This window comes from Centruroides sculpturatus, unplaced genomic scaffold (assembly GCF_000671375.1).
Source record: "Centruroides sculpturatus isolate CEXI.00-Female unplaced genomic scaffold, Cexi_2.0 scaffold335, whole genome shotgun sequence".
NCBI classification, from domain to species: domain Eukaryota; kingdom Metazoa; phylum Arthropoda; class Arachnida; order Scorpiones; family Buthidae; genus Centruroides; species Centruroides sculpturatus.
In genome coordinates this window covers 403,844-423,473 of record NW_019384713.1, presented here as the reverse complement: position 1 = coordinate 423,473, position 19,630 = coordinate 403,844, and the positions used below count along the sequence as shown (strand labels likewise).

Below are 19,630 nucleotides of genomic sequence, written 5' to 3'. Positions count from 1 at the left end.
TATATCGCTGCTGATATCTTTATCCAATTTTATGATTTTATTATTGAGGCTACTTCGCATTTAATGCTGTTTTCTGCTCTTGTTTTACCATCAATTCCCGATATCTATCGTCGTATGTTTGAGCTCCGTTAAAATTGATAAATAAAATCTATTCTACCGGCCGGTCTAAAAGTCAGTTAACCGCTCGAATGATTCAGACAAACTAACAACGGATTTTTTTTTTCCATTAAAGTTGTAATTTAATTTTCCAGGAATCAAGAATAACTACTTTATGACGGTTAACTGATTTTTGGGCCACCCGTACAGATTTACACAAAATTGCTCGAACTTTTATTAAAGTTTATCTTCTAACGAAGTACTGTACCTATTTACATAGTTCTAAAATCGTAGGGTGGTCCAAAAATCAGTTAACCGTGCGAATAGTTAGAGCGAGCTGCCAAAAGAAGCTGCGTTAAATTCTCGTGATTAGTTTATGGAACATGGAGATTTAGGTATTTAGTTTTTAAGTAATGAAACATTTGAATAAGGTTGAATAAGGTATAAATTTAATCTTTACAACGGTTAAGTAATTTTTGGGCCGCCCAACATATATAATGCATTAATAATTTCGAATTTTCTTAGTAACCAATAAGAATTCTTAGTCATAAAAATCCCCCGAGGCGTCAAAATATTGCAACACGTGATAATGAATTTCCTTTCTGTCTCTCTCTCTCTCTTTTTTCCCCCTCTTTCTTAACTCCCCTCTTTCTACTCATTAATTATCCGAGTTCTCGAAAGAAGATTCCTTCAGGCAATATTTAAAAAGAAAATATATCAATTGTGTTATTTAAATTAAGAGAAAGAGGGGAAGGAAAGAAAAAATTATATATATATATATATAAGAAAGGGAAAAAAACACACATTTTTACAGCTTTTACACCAAAGGCATTAAGATGTACATAAAATTTATAATTGTTACGACAAAACTGACAAAAATCTATATACTAGAATGGAGATGAGAATTAAGTATGAAGAAGAAAAAAAAATTGGAGAAAAAGTGGCAGAAAAGAGGAGGAAGAAGAGGAAGAAGAAGAAGAGGAGGAGGAGGAAGGAAAGATATTTAATAATTCAAAAAGCTACACACTATTCGTGGGAATTGATATATATTAATGAGTGCAGTTGCTTTCTTTACAGCTTTTTATCTTTAAAAAACTGCAAATAAGTAGTAAGTGTTTGTTTATGAGTGAATGACACTCGCTAAATTAACCTTCGGAAAATTTTTCTAACCTCATCTTTTATATATTTATATATATATATATATTTCGCCTCTTTCTTTACTTATCTTACAACATAATTTCTTACAAACATTTATTTCTATTAGATAATAGGATGGAGAGTGTGCTGCTTACCTTCTTCTTTCTTTCCTTTCTTTGTTTTTTGATTATTAAATACACGTTTGAAAAATTAATTAATACATAAATTAAAAGATAATAAAATATTTAATACTTTTGGAAAATTAATTAGAAATTGAAAACTGTACTTAATTGGATTGATATTACCGAGGAGATGGTTAGAAGTGATTAAATATTGTTAACTGTATGTCTGTCCATTTCCTGCTTTACCACTTTCTAATTCTTGTGTAGATATCGTCAGTGATTCGTATATAAAATAATGTATTGTTTGTTTGTATATTATGATCTGATTAAAAATGTATCGGGTGTGATTAAAATTTCTAATGTGTTTTCGAAATTATCAGTCGCTAAGTAATTTGTTTGTTCGACGATTGTAATGAATGACAATGGAAAAATTATCGATTACTACAATTCGTATTTTAACAATGATAAATTGCTGTTTTATTAATATACAGGGATGGACCAAAAGTCAGTTAACCAGTTAAAATGGATGCTTCCGTTCAAATAGCCTACTTATTCGTATTAGATACTGGGTACAAAATAGTGCGGTTAACTGAATTTTGAGTCCACTTTAAATTTTATTAATTAAAAATTAATTATATTTTATTTTATAGAATAAAAAATAATTTTAATCCTTTATAATTTTGATTTAAAAAATATATTGGCCCGTACCGTTGTCTGTCCGTTACGTAATACATATTTTAAAGTTATTAATTCGTAAATGAATTGGAATTTGCTTTACGTTTAAATCAAATTAAATAATAAAAAATAAAAATAATAATAATAATGTAGAAAGACAAAGGAAGAGAATAAGTTTTATTACAGAGACTTAATAATCCTTTATCGTCGATTTTTTCCATTAGAAACTACAAGGCAAAATGTAAGATTGGAACTATATGAGATAGAAAAGTAGTAAGTTTTTTTTAGTTTCTTGGCACGTCCCCAGTCTAAAGGGAATCAACGTTAGAAGGGGGGTTGAAAGCTGGTCAGATTACGACCAGTCAGACAATGTTACGACAGTGGGTGTAATCCAGGAACTGGACAGAAAACTCCCATAAACTGTCCCTGGATAGGTTTCATGAAATCGCTACTTAGTATTGCTGTCTCGTCCTTACAACAGATCTAGCTTCATTTTGTTCTGCTTGGATACGAAATATGGAGAAGGTTGACGATGCAGCAAGCTTTTGATGATATCTCTGTTGAAGATAATCTTTTATTTTTTTTTTCTTTCTTTTAACTTGTCTCTTTTATAAATGGAGAAAATGCACGCGTGATTTATAGAGTATGTCTCTCGATTTTTGCTTGGTTAAATTTTTAAAATGTACGAACAACTGTTGAATTTTTTTTTATTGTTATATATATATATATATATATATACATATATATTTCGATACCTTTTTAATACATAATTGCTTCTTATTTGTGCATTCATTTTAATTCTGTGAAAATCTTTTGGTTGTCCATTTATTAATTAAACAACTGGCCAATGTAAAGTTTTACCAAATCTCCACTTAACATATACCATAATGTAACAAGTCCCATCACCACATGTCCCAACAGCAACATGCTGCAAGATTAAAGACAGACCCCTCATAAATCTTCATTATAGTAGCGCCTCCCTATAATTCTGCAACCCCAAAAATACTGCCAGCTCAGCACTTATTTAAATAGACTGCTTTACCATCCCATGCTCTATTAACAGGAGTCCCACTAATGTAAAAAAATAGGGGAGAAAATTGAGAATGTGAGAGCATGTTCTCTTAAGCAAACTGCTCCCTTATGTAATACTCCACATTAAGTATGCAAAAACAGTAGCATAAATTAATTAGGGAGAAGACTACTAAAACATTTGTTAGAATTCTGTCTAAATATAGCCTAAAACTCTGTTATGTATGTTTCGGATCTGAAAGTCTAAAATATCTCATAAAAAGAACTGATACGAAAATAATGTAAAGTGATGCAAACTGTATTTGTTAATATAAAAATAGGTAGAAGTTTACTATGGTAGCACCAATGGCCGCTTCCTCCCGACGGACTCCTCCCGGAGGGGAGCCGCCAGCTGGCCGTCGATTGTTTAACGTCAGGAGTTATTAATTCACTGTAGTTCTTGAAAGCTTTTACCCATTTTTCGTGTGTTCAAGAACTACCGTGAATCAATAATTAGTGACGTTAAACAATCGGCGGCCATTGGGTCTACAATAGTACACTTTTACCATAAAGTAAGTTGCACGTTTTAAAAGTCACTTATTACAACTTAAAATTATGAGTTTTGATTTATTTTAAAATTCATTCCGATAAATTACACGATTTATTACGCGTCAAAAAATATTAAAATCAAAATATCATAATTCTTACGCTATAGAAAACTTCACTGAAAAATGCAAATAAAAAAAATATATGTGCGCGTGTGTTACACGAAATAAACGTTGCACATTTTTGTATTCAAAACCACATGTAATATTACAACAGCGCCACAGAGCGGCCGGCTAGATCTTGCCCCTCGACAAAAACGCTGATTGGTTATTGAATTGAATCCCAACTGTGGCGACTTTTAGAAGAACGTAGCGACGTAGCGGCGACTGCAGACAAATCAGCTAAAACTAGAGACTTTTCAAATTTTTTAATTTATTTTTTGAGAAATTTAAATTGACAGATTTTTCTCTACTTTATAGCGCCCTCTGGCGACGACTAATATTCGTCGGTCCTCTATTTCAAATAAGAGACGCAAACATTGACAAACAGTCGTCGGAAGGCGAAAGCGACTCCGATTGAGGTGTTTTAAAACCTATTATTTTTTCGTTTTTCCATTTTTGTTATATATGCATTATAATTACATATTGTTCATGCTGTTAACAATTCAATTATTTTTGTTAATTGTTTTTGAATACAACTATTACAGAGGGTGCTGCCGAAGTTTTCATCTCTAAAACGTGAACGTCGAACGTCAAGCGCCGCTTACAAGATAGTGGCGCTCGACGTTCGACGTTAACGTTTTAGAGATGAAATTTCGGCCGCAATCTCTCTATTATGTGCACAACTTTTCTTATATTGTATCAATAAACTTGTTTTGTAATAAAGCCTTTCGACGATTTGAAAATTTGTTGTTTATTGAGTAGCGACAAAGTAGCGACTTTTCAAAATATCTGTGGCGAAATCAGCGACTTTTATTTTAAAATGTAGCGANTAAGTCAACTCCTGTTAAATTTGGGATGAAGTTTTCCTCGGGATCATAACTATTTTCTAGAAATAATCCGGAATTTTCGTGAAAGTCAATCTGTTACCATCTTTCTAAACAATGTGATAGGAAAGGATCCATTGTAAAAAGTGCACTATCCATTAACACGCTTATCGGTAGACTAAAAAAAAGCATCACGCAAGTTGGGGGAAGTTCCATTGATGTCTTTTTATCAACTAATAACACAACCCTGAGTAATTTCCTACTGGGAATCAAATCCCCAGCATACGCACATCCACGTATTATATACTACTAGGCCTATATGCATATAGGGATAAATATTCACTGACCTGTAACACGACTATGGTCTATTTGCCACGACCGCAAGTTACCAATGGCACATAGCCACGTCATCATCTACCATCTGGTAGCGATCCGGAGACACAAGGGACGGGGATGACTGGTGTTTGATTTAATTACAGACACCCAACGATAGTAGGGCCTTTCCGGGACAAGAGGCCTGAGAGCGTGAATAATAGCTTGACTGATTTCATAATATCCCTTAGCATTCTTGTTCGGCGTTGCTCCTAGCCCAAGCGGGGAAGACACCATAATTATAAGGCAAACACCAACCCACCCTACATTGTCTACACCACCCTCCGGTGTCTGGCAGACACTTGTCAAGACCACGTGGTACGGGGTCACGTGGTCATTTTTCCCAACATAGAAAATGGTCGTAATAATTATAATCTTATACCCCGTCATAAAGTTTTGAAAATAACGCATGATGATAGTGGATGAAGAGCATAATGGGCCCGGTCTAATTATCTGGCATGAAGTTCAGGGGTCGAGGTACACGATATGTCAACCCCGTTGCATATAATGGAGGCTGGTGAAGATATAATCTGAGAAGAAACTCCCCGCGCGGCAAAAAATAAAAATAAAAATAAGAACATTTTAAACACATACAAAAAATACTTTCACTTTTAAAATATATATTGTGTGTTAAGTGTCGCCATCTATTAACTATAAATATAAACACAAATTTATTCCAGGAGATATAATAATAAAATATTAATATCCTCTACTGGAAAAAAGAAAAAGTATAAGAAGAAAAGAAAAAATCGAATAAAAATTCATACAAGATATAGCCTAGGAATTCAAAATTAAAATTTAAATCGGTTTTCCTTTGGAGAAAAACGGTTATGCCGTCCTTCCCAACGGCGCTTTTACAACCAGCAATAAAAATCTCCTCGGGTGTGGGGGTAGGAAGCACTTCCTGCTGTTTTATATCATGACTACAATAACAAAACGCGTTGCTACACGTGCCACACCTCGAATTTTAAATGTTGCACAAATGGAAATATATCTATATATATTTGTGTATGTGTGTGTGTGTACGTATGTATATGTATAAACGTATGTATTTAAGTGGAGTTTGTGTTGCGTATATGCATATGTATTTAAAATATTTATCATGGTTACAAGCTGATAGTCGGTGGTACAAATTAACACCTAAATAATTAGAACAGGTGGTGTTGTGCCACAATCAGTAGGGGTAACAAATATCCAACATCTTGTCAGCAGTCTCGGAGCTGTGCAGTGGCATAATTAATTCAACCCTAATGACTAGGCACATGTGGAGAGTAATTTCTCTCCAATTTGGCACTCTTCATTACACACACTACGCAAATGACCCTCCGTTAATTACTCTGATTGTCCTTTGTTTATTTAAATTAGATTTAAATTTTGCAGGGGCGTACGTAATTTGATAGCAGCTTGTGACGTCACTGTGGGTACAGGAGAGAAAATAAAACATTGTTTTAGTTGATTCGAAGGCAAAGTTGCCACTGGCAGACTCCCTTGGAAACAGATTTCCTGCCTAATGTTCTACTCTGACCTGTTATATTTACACTGCACGCTCAAGTGGACATAAAAAGAACCTTGTGCACACTCGCGATAATAGTAGTTGTTCGTGCTGACAAAACTGGGGGGTGGAGATTCGCGTCACGTGCGATTGACTGACAGCTGTCACAAGCAGCCATAGGTCGATTACCGTATGGGCGTGATCGTTTACAGGCGTCAGTTACCGAGAGCAGGCGATTGGTCGTCTTTAGTGCAAGCGCAGTACCACCCACGACACACCATACCACGTGGTACGAAGCAGTAGAAGATTGGAGAAGGTTCTGTGTGTATGTGTGTCTGTGTTTGTTGATAACGCCAATCATTGCGGGTGCCATATTTGAGGAGTAGGGGTTTGTGTGCTCACATCGCCTCCTGCTACGTTGACGGGGTACCTTTTTGTAGACCTACGGGTCCCCTCCGCATCGTGTGTGGTATCGGTATCAAGTCTGTACCGCCAGCTGGGACGGACTGGGCAGCCATTACCGTTCGAGAAGTTGTGCTCTCCTGTTTACGCTATGGGTTATCTTCAAGATGCTGTACTGAGGTGAGATGCGATGAACGCAAGACTACAGCCCCATGTGTGTCGATAACAGTGTGTGTTGTCTAAAAGGTGGCCGTATTGATTGTTTTGGTGACCAGTGTGGCTAGTGATATCCTGCGAGATCCCTTACGACATTGTGCTGTCCTTTGGCTTGACATACCCGGCCAAGGATGTATCCCAACCGTCATCCGGTAAGTCTGAACATGGCAACCGTCCCTTAAATGCCTATCCGCCTAGTTTATTTTTTCTATCTTTCTTTTTTTCACTAACTCAACTACTCCGGCTATTTTTAAACTTTTTTTAAAACTCTAATTATATTTAATTTCATTTAATTTAATCGAAATCTACTTTTAACTTAGTGCCACTTAACATTATTAAACCTCTTAACCGGGATAAACAAAGAAATATTTATTCGCTTCGTTAATTGCCAAGTTGTCTAAGGATAGTTTTCACCTCTTTCATACTATATTCAAATGGAATCGTTTAAAACACCCAAACCCCCTCTTACATTTAAGCCACGATACGTTACTCTATTGATAGATTAAAAAGCAATGTGTCGTATGATAGTTGGGGGATGATTATTGGATACGTTTCACAATATCCAGGCGCATGAATTAATTCGCACGGCGGAGTTCGTTATCTGATGTATCAATCACCTTAAGTGTCAATAAGTGGTTAGCATTAAGTCATTGCTTTATATATGTATGTATGTATATATATATTAAAATACCACTTATATCTAAATCCAGATATATCTGGAGAGTATCCATTGACATACGACCATTTCCCCCTTTAAGTGGTCGGTCTGCTTGTGTCTGGAAGCCACATACATTGCGATATTTCATGACAACAGCTCGTGTGTCAATATTTACGTAAGAGTACCATGTTTAGATGGAGAACGAAAGTATACCTTGGATTACTATAACGCTTTAGGAGTTAAGAAAGTTTTTTTTCCTCCTCCTTTCTTTCTTTCTTCTAACGTTAACTCTCACTACTTTACTCCCTTTGTAAAATCCGATGGGAATGGTAGAAAAGATATCAGCAGCGTTAATGAGCTACGTATAACGTGTTCGACGTTAATGTTTGTTCTACCGAAGTGCACTAATGATGTTAACATAGTTGACCGTTGTTTGTATTAGAAGCTTGCTATTTGCCACGGAACAGCGCCTAAACGTTTACTAGTCTCAAAAGTCTGATTGACTTGAATGAAATCGTCTTGCATTTCATTCTTGATAAGCTGCACTTAAAAATTTCAAAATAATAATAATGATAATAAATAAAATAAAAACGACAAACGTTACACAAATGAAAATGAATTCAAAATAAATTAACACAGCTCTTACGTCACTGCATTTTTATAAAAAGGAAATTGAAACGTTTAAAATATTAAAAAAAATTGACGTAATTAACATTTTTCGAAATGAACACCAATCAAAATAGTTTTGTTAAACAATTAAACGAAATTGACATTTTAATAAAATGACAATTTGCTTTTTTTAAAAAAGGTTAATGAAATAGAAAATTTTTTTTATTTTTAAAAGGAAATAAACAGAAATGAAAGCGACATATTTAATTTAAAAATTCAAAACAAAATTGTTTTTTTTTTACATTTTATATAAAATTTACAGGATTAAAATATATTTCAGAGTGCCGTGAAAATTTTATTAATAAAATAAATTTTTTTTTACAAACTTGATCAAAATAATGTTATTTCGTATTTTAATTTTATTTAGTAGATACATACATCAGGATAACTTTTTTAATTTTATTTTATTATATAGATATATATAATGGTTCTAAACATAATTAATTTCTTATTTCTGTAGTAAATTTACTTACGTATTTTTTTTTATTTTTTTTGAAAGAATTATATAGTAGCGTAATCCAATTTGTGAACAGGTTATAATACATCTGACAATATATAATATAAGGAAATTTTTCGTAGAGAATATAAAAAAAATTACTTTACAGTTAATAAAAATTGAATAGTATCTTCACTACATTTTATTAAAATATATTATTTTATAACGCCAAAATTTTAAAATTCATTAATCTTATTAACTTCAATAGAAATGATTTCATTGAATTTATTCGATAAAGGATCGATTACGCCATGTCATTGTATCGATTTCGCAACAGATTAAATTTAACACGTATATAAGATAATCGATTTGAGAAGTTTATAGTTAATAAATTATTTCTTAACCCCGAGATAAACGCATACCTTCCTCAGTTAGTCACGAAATTCACTATTTATTACGTAATAAACAAATTATTTTAAGGGATTTACATATACAGTATNTGGGAAGATTTTTAATTTTTTTCTAGAAAATAATTATAAATATATTAAATGCAATATTTTATATTAATTTTATTATCTCCAGAATTTTTTTCAAGACTTATAAAATGCTAAAATCTTTATTATTGAATATAGATTTAAAGAATATCGATTATTATTATTATTATTATCTTTTCAATATAAATTCTAGTATTTTTTAGCCAGATTTTATATTCAGAAAGCCCTGAAAGAGATTGAAAGGATTTCAATTCGTATATTTGAAATATAATAAAAGAAATGAAGTATAGATGCTTCTTGAAGCGAAAACAATATCTTTACTAGTAAATATACAGCAGAGGTTTAAATTTTATTTTTTTAAACCAAAATATAAATAGATAAAAATGGATCGAAATCTGAGAACTTATTCGATTAAAATCGTCGAAAATAAGTGGTTAATAAAAATTTCAAACCCACAAAAATCTCATTTTATAAAGAAAACCGCAAAATTAGTCATGAAAATTAGCATTTTATGAAGGGGGAAGAATAGAAAATATATTTATGTATGTATGTATATAAATCTACATCAATTAACAAACAACCGTGAAGCGCACATATTTAAAGAAACGTCAATGAAATCTATCCATTCTGGGCAGTCATTTATTTTCACATCCCAATAATTTAGTCTATTATCATCGTCATTGGAGTGATAAAAGCGTGACGAACATTGCATGAAAAAACAGGAATATAATGGAAAAAAAAGAAACTAAGAGGGGATCTCCATTGAATACCATAAACTAAAAGACATTTATCAATAGAGTAACTCTGGAGAAAACTAAAAGTAACATCTTAAACAACAAATAAAATTACCAAAATGTAGGTTAATGGTTACTGAACAATTAGTGTTTAAAGTCGTGCCAATGGGAAGTCATAAACATTCGCTAACTCAGTGGCGCCTTACAAGGAAACCTTTCTCGACCTAAATACTAATTTATCATTTTTAATTTATATAAATCACATTGATAACTTATAATAATCAGCGTGTAGAGAGGGAGAAGAACTAGCACAATAACTCTACTCCCTTCTCTATTTAAAATCAGCGGGGAGTTAGAATAAGGAGTTAAACCGCACCCTGTTTTACTTTAGGGAATATCCCTTTTCTCCCCAACAATCTGGAATGAAGTAGCAGCTGTCTAGTCCCTAGACAGAAATCAATGAAGAGAAGTTCGAAACAATGAAGGAAGGTCTAAGTAGAAAGACAGGCCCCCTTTTTTTTTTTATCTTTCCACAGCAGCTCTGTAGGATCTTGTCTTCTAAGGGATTTAGGCCCCTCACCCACCTACTGCGATAAGGAGCATCTGCTTCATTTTAGAAAAAGTATGAAGTACAGGCTCTAGAAAATAAATTCTTAAATCCTGAGAGATCTATAGAATTCATTTCTGAGTTATAAATAGAATTTAAAGATTGTAAAGCTATATAAAGAAGGGCAGAAGTTAAAATTACAAAATATATATATTTTTTCTCCTGTATTTAGAAACAATATACCATGAAAATTTTACTTTAGAAACATTACAATTTAATTTAAAATCGTATCAAACACAAATTCACTCTATCAAATTGTATAAATGAGCATTCACAACTAAATAATTAGGCCTATAACTAATTATGGCTTTATACAATTTAATGTAATTAAATTTTATATTTAAGCATATATGAGCACATTTATACGGTCGAACATTTTATTTTACTAAAATTATAAACATGATATAAACTCCCAGTTGCTAGATTTCATAGAATATTTCACCAAAACGCTAATATCATTACGTTATCAGTCTGGTAATTCTATTAAATAATTACCATTGAGATACAGTTAAACGCATTGTCCAATAGTATGTCATTTGGTATAATTACACATATTTGTCGACTTGATTTGAATGTACATTCTCTGGAGCGAGGAATTTATGCCCAGTTAAGCGATCTTGTTTGAGTTACGAGAAGGAACATCGCCTGATGGAAATCATTGGGCTGTGCACTTGTATTATATTCTCTATGGCAAAGCGTGCAGTTGGCAACAGCTGAATTTGCAACTGTTATAGATAAAGTTTAAAAGGATGAAACGGGAGAAATTTTTTTTTACTTCTTCTTCTTTTGTTAGAGCGGACTTGTTTGTATAAATTTCAGGAAGTTTGAGACACGTCACGCCATTCAATGCTTTGTACTTTATATAGATATATATAGAACGAAAAAATTTCTGGCTAAGTTTCCATCTTATCAATTAATGTTTGAATGTCAAAAGCTGTTATATCAACCAACTGAATAATTTGTCACATATTCATTCAAAACACCCCCTACACCCCTACATTTTCCATCTAAAATGAGTTAGATTAATGATTTTTAACGATAATATTTTAAAAGGAAATTTTATACACACATATATATATGTATATATTAATCATAATTATAATCTTAATGTAAAATTATAAACTAGAATTTTTCTTTTAACTTATTTTATTTAAATTTTATTTTCTTCTTGACTTTTATTTTATATTATAAAATAAATTTATTTTTAAAATGTTTCTACAATTTTTTAACATCACTATCATTTCAAAAATTTTCTTTTTTTTTGTTTTTTTATTATTTTTTCCTCTCCTTACGACAAGGGTGATGCCTTAATTTCGTTTCATGGTAATGCATTGGGAACTGCCCTAGCATTGCTAGGATCTAAAGAGGTATTGTTATTCTTCCATTCACTAACAATTCTTATATAAGGTATTCCCTATACTTAAATAAATCACTTTCTATATACTTATATATGTATATATATATTCTGTATATATATAGACACCCAACGATANGAGAAGCTTTTAGATAAAGTTATCTCATCACTTTATTATGATAAAATAATCTAATATATATATATATATATATATATATATTATATAAATACATACAAGACAATTTATCTAAATGTTCTGTAATCTTTGTTTTTCTTTAATAAACGGACTTTGTCTTCCCGTTTTTTACTTCTCTCTTTCTTTCATTTTTTTCCTCTATTTTTCATTCTTTGTTTCTTTTTTTTAAATGTTTATTACATAATAATAACGTTTAAAGCATTTTAATTGTTATTAATTTGTGGATTTCTCAATTAACATCTGTTTTCAATTTCTGATTATATTTAAAAACGCATTAGTTCTATCGCTGTTATCTTTTTTACTTTTTATTTGTTTTTATTATTATTTTTTTAATATTTAGATTTCAAGAAACAGATTAATTGTTTTGTAACACACATTTTTATTTATTTATTTAATATATTTTTTTACTGATACCTTAAACTACATTAAATCAATTAAGCGCTTGTGTAATATAAGACCAAAAAAACCCCCTTTATAATTAATTTAATTTAATCTAAAAACAATTATGTTTATTTATTTAAAGTTACATTATTGCTAAACGTCATTAAAAGTTTAAAAATCAACGTATATTCTAAGTATATAATCGCTCTTATCAATTTTATTACTCTATATATAAATCTACAGTTTATAAACATAGGACACTACATTTAAAAGTAATATTTATCGATATATTTCTATTTTATTTCCATCATTGTAATAATAATTTTCACAGTCGGGATGTGACGTAACATCACTACAGATGACAGGATGTGACAGTATGTTTAGTACGCTCCACTGAAATATTAGCTTAAGTGTAGAGAGAAAAGTAGGGGGAACGAGTAAGACTTAACATAATACATCTGCTAGTAAGATAAGAAATTTATTTATAAGTAGACGATAAACATCTGCACTAGTCTTAGAGTTATTTATACACACTTGTATTACCCATCTAGACAAAAATCCAAGTTTATTTAAGATATAAAAGTTTTTTTTTTTAAATTTAATTAAGCTACATACGTTATATGCTTTAATAACGCGATTTTTAAAAGTATTTTTTCCCCTTATCTCCTTTCACTCGAGCCTTATAAGGCCTTGAGGGTCGCATGGCTTCACTCTTGTATTCTTTTTCCTTCTCTTTTCTCTCCCTCTCCTCCCCTTATTCCACCATTACAAGAGCTTTAGACGTGGTCTGCCTTGTCTCTGAATCGTCAATCTGTTCTCCCATATGATCAGTTCTCCCTTCTTTCCGGTAGGGTCCACCGCCTCAAGCAGGACAACCATTCAAGTTTACAGTTTCAGAAACGTGCGATCGTATCAAAGAAGAATTTAGTTTCCTACAAGCTCAATATCACAGGTTAGTATTGTGTTGAATTTCATATCGCATTGATATGTTGATTTAATTTAATTCTTTTTATTCAAAAGAAAAAAAAAAGCAAAATATATTAATTTCAATAAAATAAACTGAAACTGATTAAATTAACCGTCCGTTTTATTGTCATTAAAAGAAACTGATTGTTTTTAATCGCGTTTAAAGAAACTGATTATTTTTAATTTTGTTTAAAGAAACTGATTACTTTTAATTGTATTTAAAGAAAATGATCGACTAGTAACCGACATTCTTAATTAACATTTAAATTTAATTGTTATTAAAAACCGATAACTCCATTAATGCGTAATACAAAAAAGTTTTTACCGAGATACTGAAAAAGCCGATCGAACAATTGTACAAATTTGTATGTAGACTATTACTATAGTATTCATCTTATTATATCATTTTCCCAATGCACTTATTGGGCTTACAATTTTATAGATATAGAAAGACTATGTATTACATACTGTTCAGAGTGTATCAAGGGACAGTTCTTATGTACAAAAAAGAGACAGTAAAAAGTAAACATATGTCACCTCCAGGTCCGGATGGATATCCAGTCTGTATCGATTATCTACATCGAGACGCGCATAGTAAATATTTGCCCTATTTTACCGGTTTTCTTGGCATGGGTTACCGCTTTACCGGCACTCCACTTCCTGCCCCAAGTTTGTCACATGATCGACGAAACTACATCCGCTAGATTGGCAGCAGCTGTAGATAAGTAAAGAAAACGGTTTTTTAAGGCGATAAATGATAGGTTCTTTGCCAACTGTACTTTCGAGAATATATTTAAATATAAATATAAGCGACATAAAATGTAATATTTGCAAGAAATGATATTTAAAGAGAAAAAATCGTTACGTGTACATTTCTTCTCCTCTTTCCCCCCCTTTTTTAATTATATCTTATCGTTTAATGTTCCTATCAATTATGTAAAAAATATATATATAAATATCAAAAATAAATTTTCTAGTTAAACCGAAAGCGGTTATCCTATTTATCTATCCTGTTACATCAGAGGAGGCATTTTGTGAGGGGGAAGACAGTTTCTGTAGCTTCTCGTTCACTTTCCCAATTCAGAAATCCTCCCATATACTATAGAAGGCCAGTTTTCATCTCTCAAATGGACCTCAAATATATAAAATATAAATTTTAGTCAATCGCCGTAACATACTTCCATATCCGAAACGATTACATACATTTGAATATATATATATATATATATAAAGTAATTTCCAATTTCGGTTACTGACTTTTAACTAATAGGCCTACAGTATTTTTAATGATACCGAGTAGAATTTACAGTTTTCGGCCTGTATTTATAATTTCTAGTGCAAGTTTACACACTTACTTAGTAGATTTTAACACGTGGCTAATTAGAAATTTTTGCTTTGCAATTTACAAGTTTTACGCGCACGTGTTGTGTTGTTTACAGTTTTTATACGAATATAATTGACAGTTTTTAGAGCACGTGTGCGAAATTTACAAATTTTTAATTAACGTGTTACGTAATTTACAGATTTTTATGCTCACTCGATTAACAATTTTTAGCGCACGTGGGTGTAATTTACAAATTTTAAACGTACGTGTTTATGTAATTTACAATTTTTTAGCTCATGTAATTAACAGTTTTTGATACACATGCGTGTAATTTACAAATTTTGCGCACACGTTATGTAATTTATAGTTTTTAATACGGGTGTAAGTGCGCGCTTGCGTGTAATTTACAGCACTTTAGTGCGCATAAAATCTACAATTTTTAAGCTATAATTTACACTTTTAAAGGAGTAATTTACCACTTTGTTTGCATGATACGTTCGCATTTTTTGTTTATATTTTTTCCCTTATTTCTTATTTCTTTCAGTGCGCGTATAATTTACAATTTTAAAAGCAAGTAATGTACAATTTTTCGCGTGTACAATTTCAAGTTGGCAAGTAATCTGAAAGCATAATTAGTGCCAAATAAAATTATCCATAAAGTTAACTGATTGTAGGTACTTATAGAATAACGTCAAAGTTTATAGTCCTAATACATTTTATGTAATTAAGAAAAGGGTAGGTTAAAATTAAAGAATTTCCAGATAGTTTCGGCTCTTTTATAAAATAATGTTTCGCTATATTAAACTCACTCGCGATAATTTACCGCAAAATCGTTTTATTCGAGAGTGTGTCACTGGAGAGATTATCACAATTGACACACGACATGAGAATCATTCTGTCCTCTCCACTCACTATAATTATCTTCAGAGTGTTGTCATATCTACTTGCAGGTCGGCTTATACTTCCAATTTAGTAAAGAAACCCATCTCTGATACATCACTACGTCTGAAAGTTAATCACTGTTGTTTGGTTTAACTAAAGAATTAATGGAGTTCTATCGTATTAAATTTAAAGTAGACATAGTTATAATTTAAAAGAGTTATATATATATATATCCTGTTATACGTATTTGTAAAATATTTACGGTATTATCCTTTACACATTTAAACAATTTTATAACTAAACTAACCATTTTTAAATATTAAACACCAACTTTGTGTTTAAAGGGTGTTTGCTTTATATAATTAAAGAAGTAAATGGCTCAAAGAAGTAAACGTAGTAAAAATGAATCCATCTACGGAATTACTTAATTAAAAATAATGTGTATTACTGTGGGAATTTATATATTTGGTGTACAGGAATTAAAAATTAATTAAAAGGAAACGCGTTAAGTTGTGAATAGCATTAAAACACTCGCGGGTATTCAAAATTTAATTATACTTATTATTAATACAAACTTACCCATAGTTAAGAGCTGATATAACTCTCTAACTGAAAACTACTCTAAACTTAATTCTAATTAGTTAAGAGTCCGAATGATTAATTTTAAATGTTAAGTAACCGTTAAGTCGATGCGTTAAATGCGCCTTTACCGTAACGATGAGCTACCAGATGTTCGCGTCACGTGACACCTCCTGTTAGTCCTCTTGACATCCGACACCTTGTGACTAATTATACCCATCCCTACTTTTCTCCTATCTAGTTTGAAACTGGAATGCGAGAAGTTAGCAACAGAGAAAACCGAAATGCAACGGCATTACGTGATGGTGAGTAACGTATAATTTGTTAATTTCTTTTTATTTCCTCCCCCCCTTTTTTTAATCAGAAATAAATAGATAAATAAACATATATGTATTTTTTTCAATTTCTAGTATTATGAAATGTCTTACGGATTAAACGTGGAGATGCATAAACAAGTAAGTTGTGTTTTATTGTTAGTTACTGTGTCCTAATTGTTAATTGTTACGCGGGAATTTTTTAAGAATTTATTTTTGGAAGAGCGTGTAGAGTTATATAAACTCTTCACAGATTAACAGTAATTAAGCTCAGTCGGAATTATTGTAGCAGCTTCTCTAGTTAAACTGTCCAAGTAGGAGAACAGATGTGTGTTTGTAGTCAGGATGGTATACTATGTTCTATTTCCGATGTGCTAAGTATAGACAAGAGTTGACACCCAACTTCTGCACTTTGTCATGCCACTCAAAAACTGTGACGTAACAAGAGCGTGTTTTATTTGCTGAAGGAGGTAATATATCTCCACTTCAAGTTTGATACTTAAAGCCAATTTTTCCCTTACTTAATTTTACACATTGTCCTCCCCCGTATTTTACTTGTTTAGACTTATACAACCACAAAAAAAAGAGGAGGAGAAAAAACCAGAAAAAGGCTTTTTTTAAAACTTTATATAACTAACTTTTCTGGCTTAAAGAGAGTTTAATTTGCTATATTCCTAAAAAGGAAATTAAAGTTTATTTAAAAGAGGGTGGAAGAAGATGAGAAGGAAGTTTCCTTCTCTATCTTTCTGTAATGTATGCTTGAGTAAGGGAAATTTCCTCTTCCGTTTAATGTAATATAAATCCGTGTAAAGAAAGATTCATCCGTCCTCCATGTAAAGTAAAAATGTTAAATAATAGAGAAAATAGTAAGGAAATTTTCGATAAGAATTAGATAATTTCTTTACGCAAACATTAGAGAAACGCCACGGATAAATAGATCCCTAATACTTAATTTTTCTTAGCTGTTAGGGGAATCATTGAGGGAAACTTCCCTAATATTTTCTTGAATTATTTTGTGTGTACACATTAGAAAAAATTTCTTAATGTGTATATAAAAGAATTAATTTAAGGATAGCGTTCTAATTCTTAAAATATGATGTAGGTTCGTTTAAGAGAAATTTTCATAACGTTTTCCTTGTAAAAATATGCACGTTTCCTTCCTATTTAAAATATAATATAAAAGGTAAATTTTAAATCCGTTCTCGAAGCTTAGAACACGAAATAAATCTTCACTCTTCCCTTCAGTATAAAATATTTAAAGAAAATTCCCTCCCAACTATGATGTAGAATATTTAAGGGATGTTTCTCCCTCACGATGTGAAATATTTAAATGGAATTTCCCTTTCCTTCCCGGTGTACAATTTCCCTTCCTTCGTGATGTAGAATGAGGAAAATTCCATTCTCCTCCAATAGGAGGATTTATAACTGTGCCAACTGCTTCGACCCCATATTTTATCGAAATTGAAATTTGCAGATTGTTGCTCCCTCCTATTGTTGACTCTTCTTTTTTTTCATACCCTACGGTATTATTTTACACCAGGACGTATTGTTTTCATTGTAAATAAGACAGTGTTGTAGTTTTGCATTGTACACGAGCGAAACAAAGTCCCTGTTGACATTATTAGCCGAAGTATTTATCTTTCCCTCCCCATATACACAACGATGTAATTTCTCTGTCAATACAGACACACTTGGCTTTTCATATCGTCTGTGTAAATAAGCATTGTTGACATTGTTGGCTGGGCTTTGTACACTGCCAACAGTGTTATCAACTATTCTGTACTGACAGAATGGAACCGTAAAGAAGTAAATACTTCTAATGGAAAGGGATATTTCTCACAAAAATCGATAGAACAATATTTAACGCATAAAACGAAAATTTCGTGTTGTATAACAACTGAGCGTTAGTTATGTCTTGTTATTATTTCACGTATGTTAATGTAAAAATGGCGTGATTTGCATAGGATCGATTAATTTTCAAAGGGGAAGGCAGTTGATATACTGATGGATTATCGTCTATCGATACTTCAGATTATATAAAATTAATTATCCACCATTATAATTGATTAAAAAAAAAAGAAAGAGGAGAAAAGGGAGGACATGCAAACGATAACAATAATAATACAATCTGCAATACACCATTTATAATTAGTCGAGACATAATTAAAACATAATTGCTCATTGTAACCCGAACGAAAAGAATAAAGTATACGTTAATGTTAAAATAAATGCCATTTTAATTACCACAAACAAAAACAAAAAAAAAGTTGAGGGAAGTCAAGCCAAAACAACATGAAAACGCTGGCAGCAACAGCAGCATCTTTTCTTAAACTTATAATTATCGTTCGTTGGTTGGGTTAGAGAAGGGAGAAAGACAGAGCAGGAGCTGTCTTGCAAGAGTCTGTGCTGTCCCGTAATACCTTCTTTCATTGTTCCTTTCGCTACTTATCGACACAACACCGATCGATTGTGGCGCCTAGGGGGTCAGAGACCGGGAACTGGGGTTCCATTAGCAAGCGGTCGGTGAAAAGAACCAGCGGGGACTTGCTTCCTAATCTAATATACAAGCTTTACCAATGGTAAAGGCGAAGCGACGGAAGAGGAAGCGAGCGAAGAAGAAGAAGAAGAAAGAAAAAAATCACCTTTCGGGTGTTAAATTAGAAAATAATTAATGGGCGCAACAATTAAATCTACCAGACAATTAAAGTTGTGTTAATTGTTTGTTTCCACCTCCAGTCTGTAATATCTCATTAAATCTTGTATTCTTTTTCATCGTCCTTCAAGGCGCTCAATTAAGCTAGTTAATATAGAAACCAAATTCACTTTATGCGGAGTAAAAGCCGATTTCTTGACCCCTACTCGAATAAGAGGAGGCGGAGTACTTAGCAATGTTGCTAATTTTTATCACTGCCTTTGGCAAAGCAGCTGAGCACATCTAGCATTGCGTGGACAAGTGGTAGAATAACTACGGTTGAAGTACTCCTT

The 19,630-nt window shown here is 31.9% G+C and overlaps 1 protein-coding gene across 6 annotated transcripts in view; it reads left to right on the top strand.

Moving 5' to 3' along the window:
• Positions 1-6,712: 6,712 nt before the first annotated feature.
• The window catches only part of LOC111627877 (transducin-like enhancer protein 4), an 84,401-nt gene continuing 71,483 nt past the window's right edge, over positions 6,713-19,630 (top strand). For 3 of the 6 annotated variants that reach the window (XM_023371549.1, XM_023371546.1, XM_023371545.1), the window contains exons 1-5: positions 6,713-7,203; positions 11,948-12,016; positions 13,432-13,532; positions 16,573-16,636; positions 16,742-16,786. In XM_023371549.1, coding sequence (XP_023227317.1) covers positions 7,183-7,203; positions 11,948-12,016; positions 13,432-13,532; positions 16,573-16,636; positions 16,742-16,786 — 300 coding nt within the window. In that variant the 5' untranslated portion in view covers positions 6,713-7,182. The remainder of the gene's footprint in view (positions 7,204-11,947; positions 12,017-13,431; positions 13,533-16,572; positions 16,637-16,741; positions 16,787-19,630) is intronic. The other 3 variants (XM_023371550.1, XM_023371548.1, XM_023371547.1) reach the window with 1 other exon arrangement.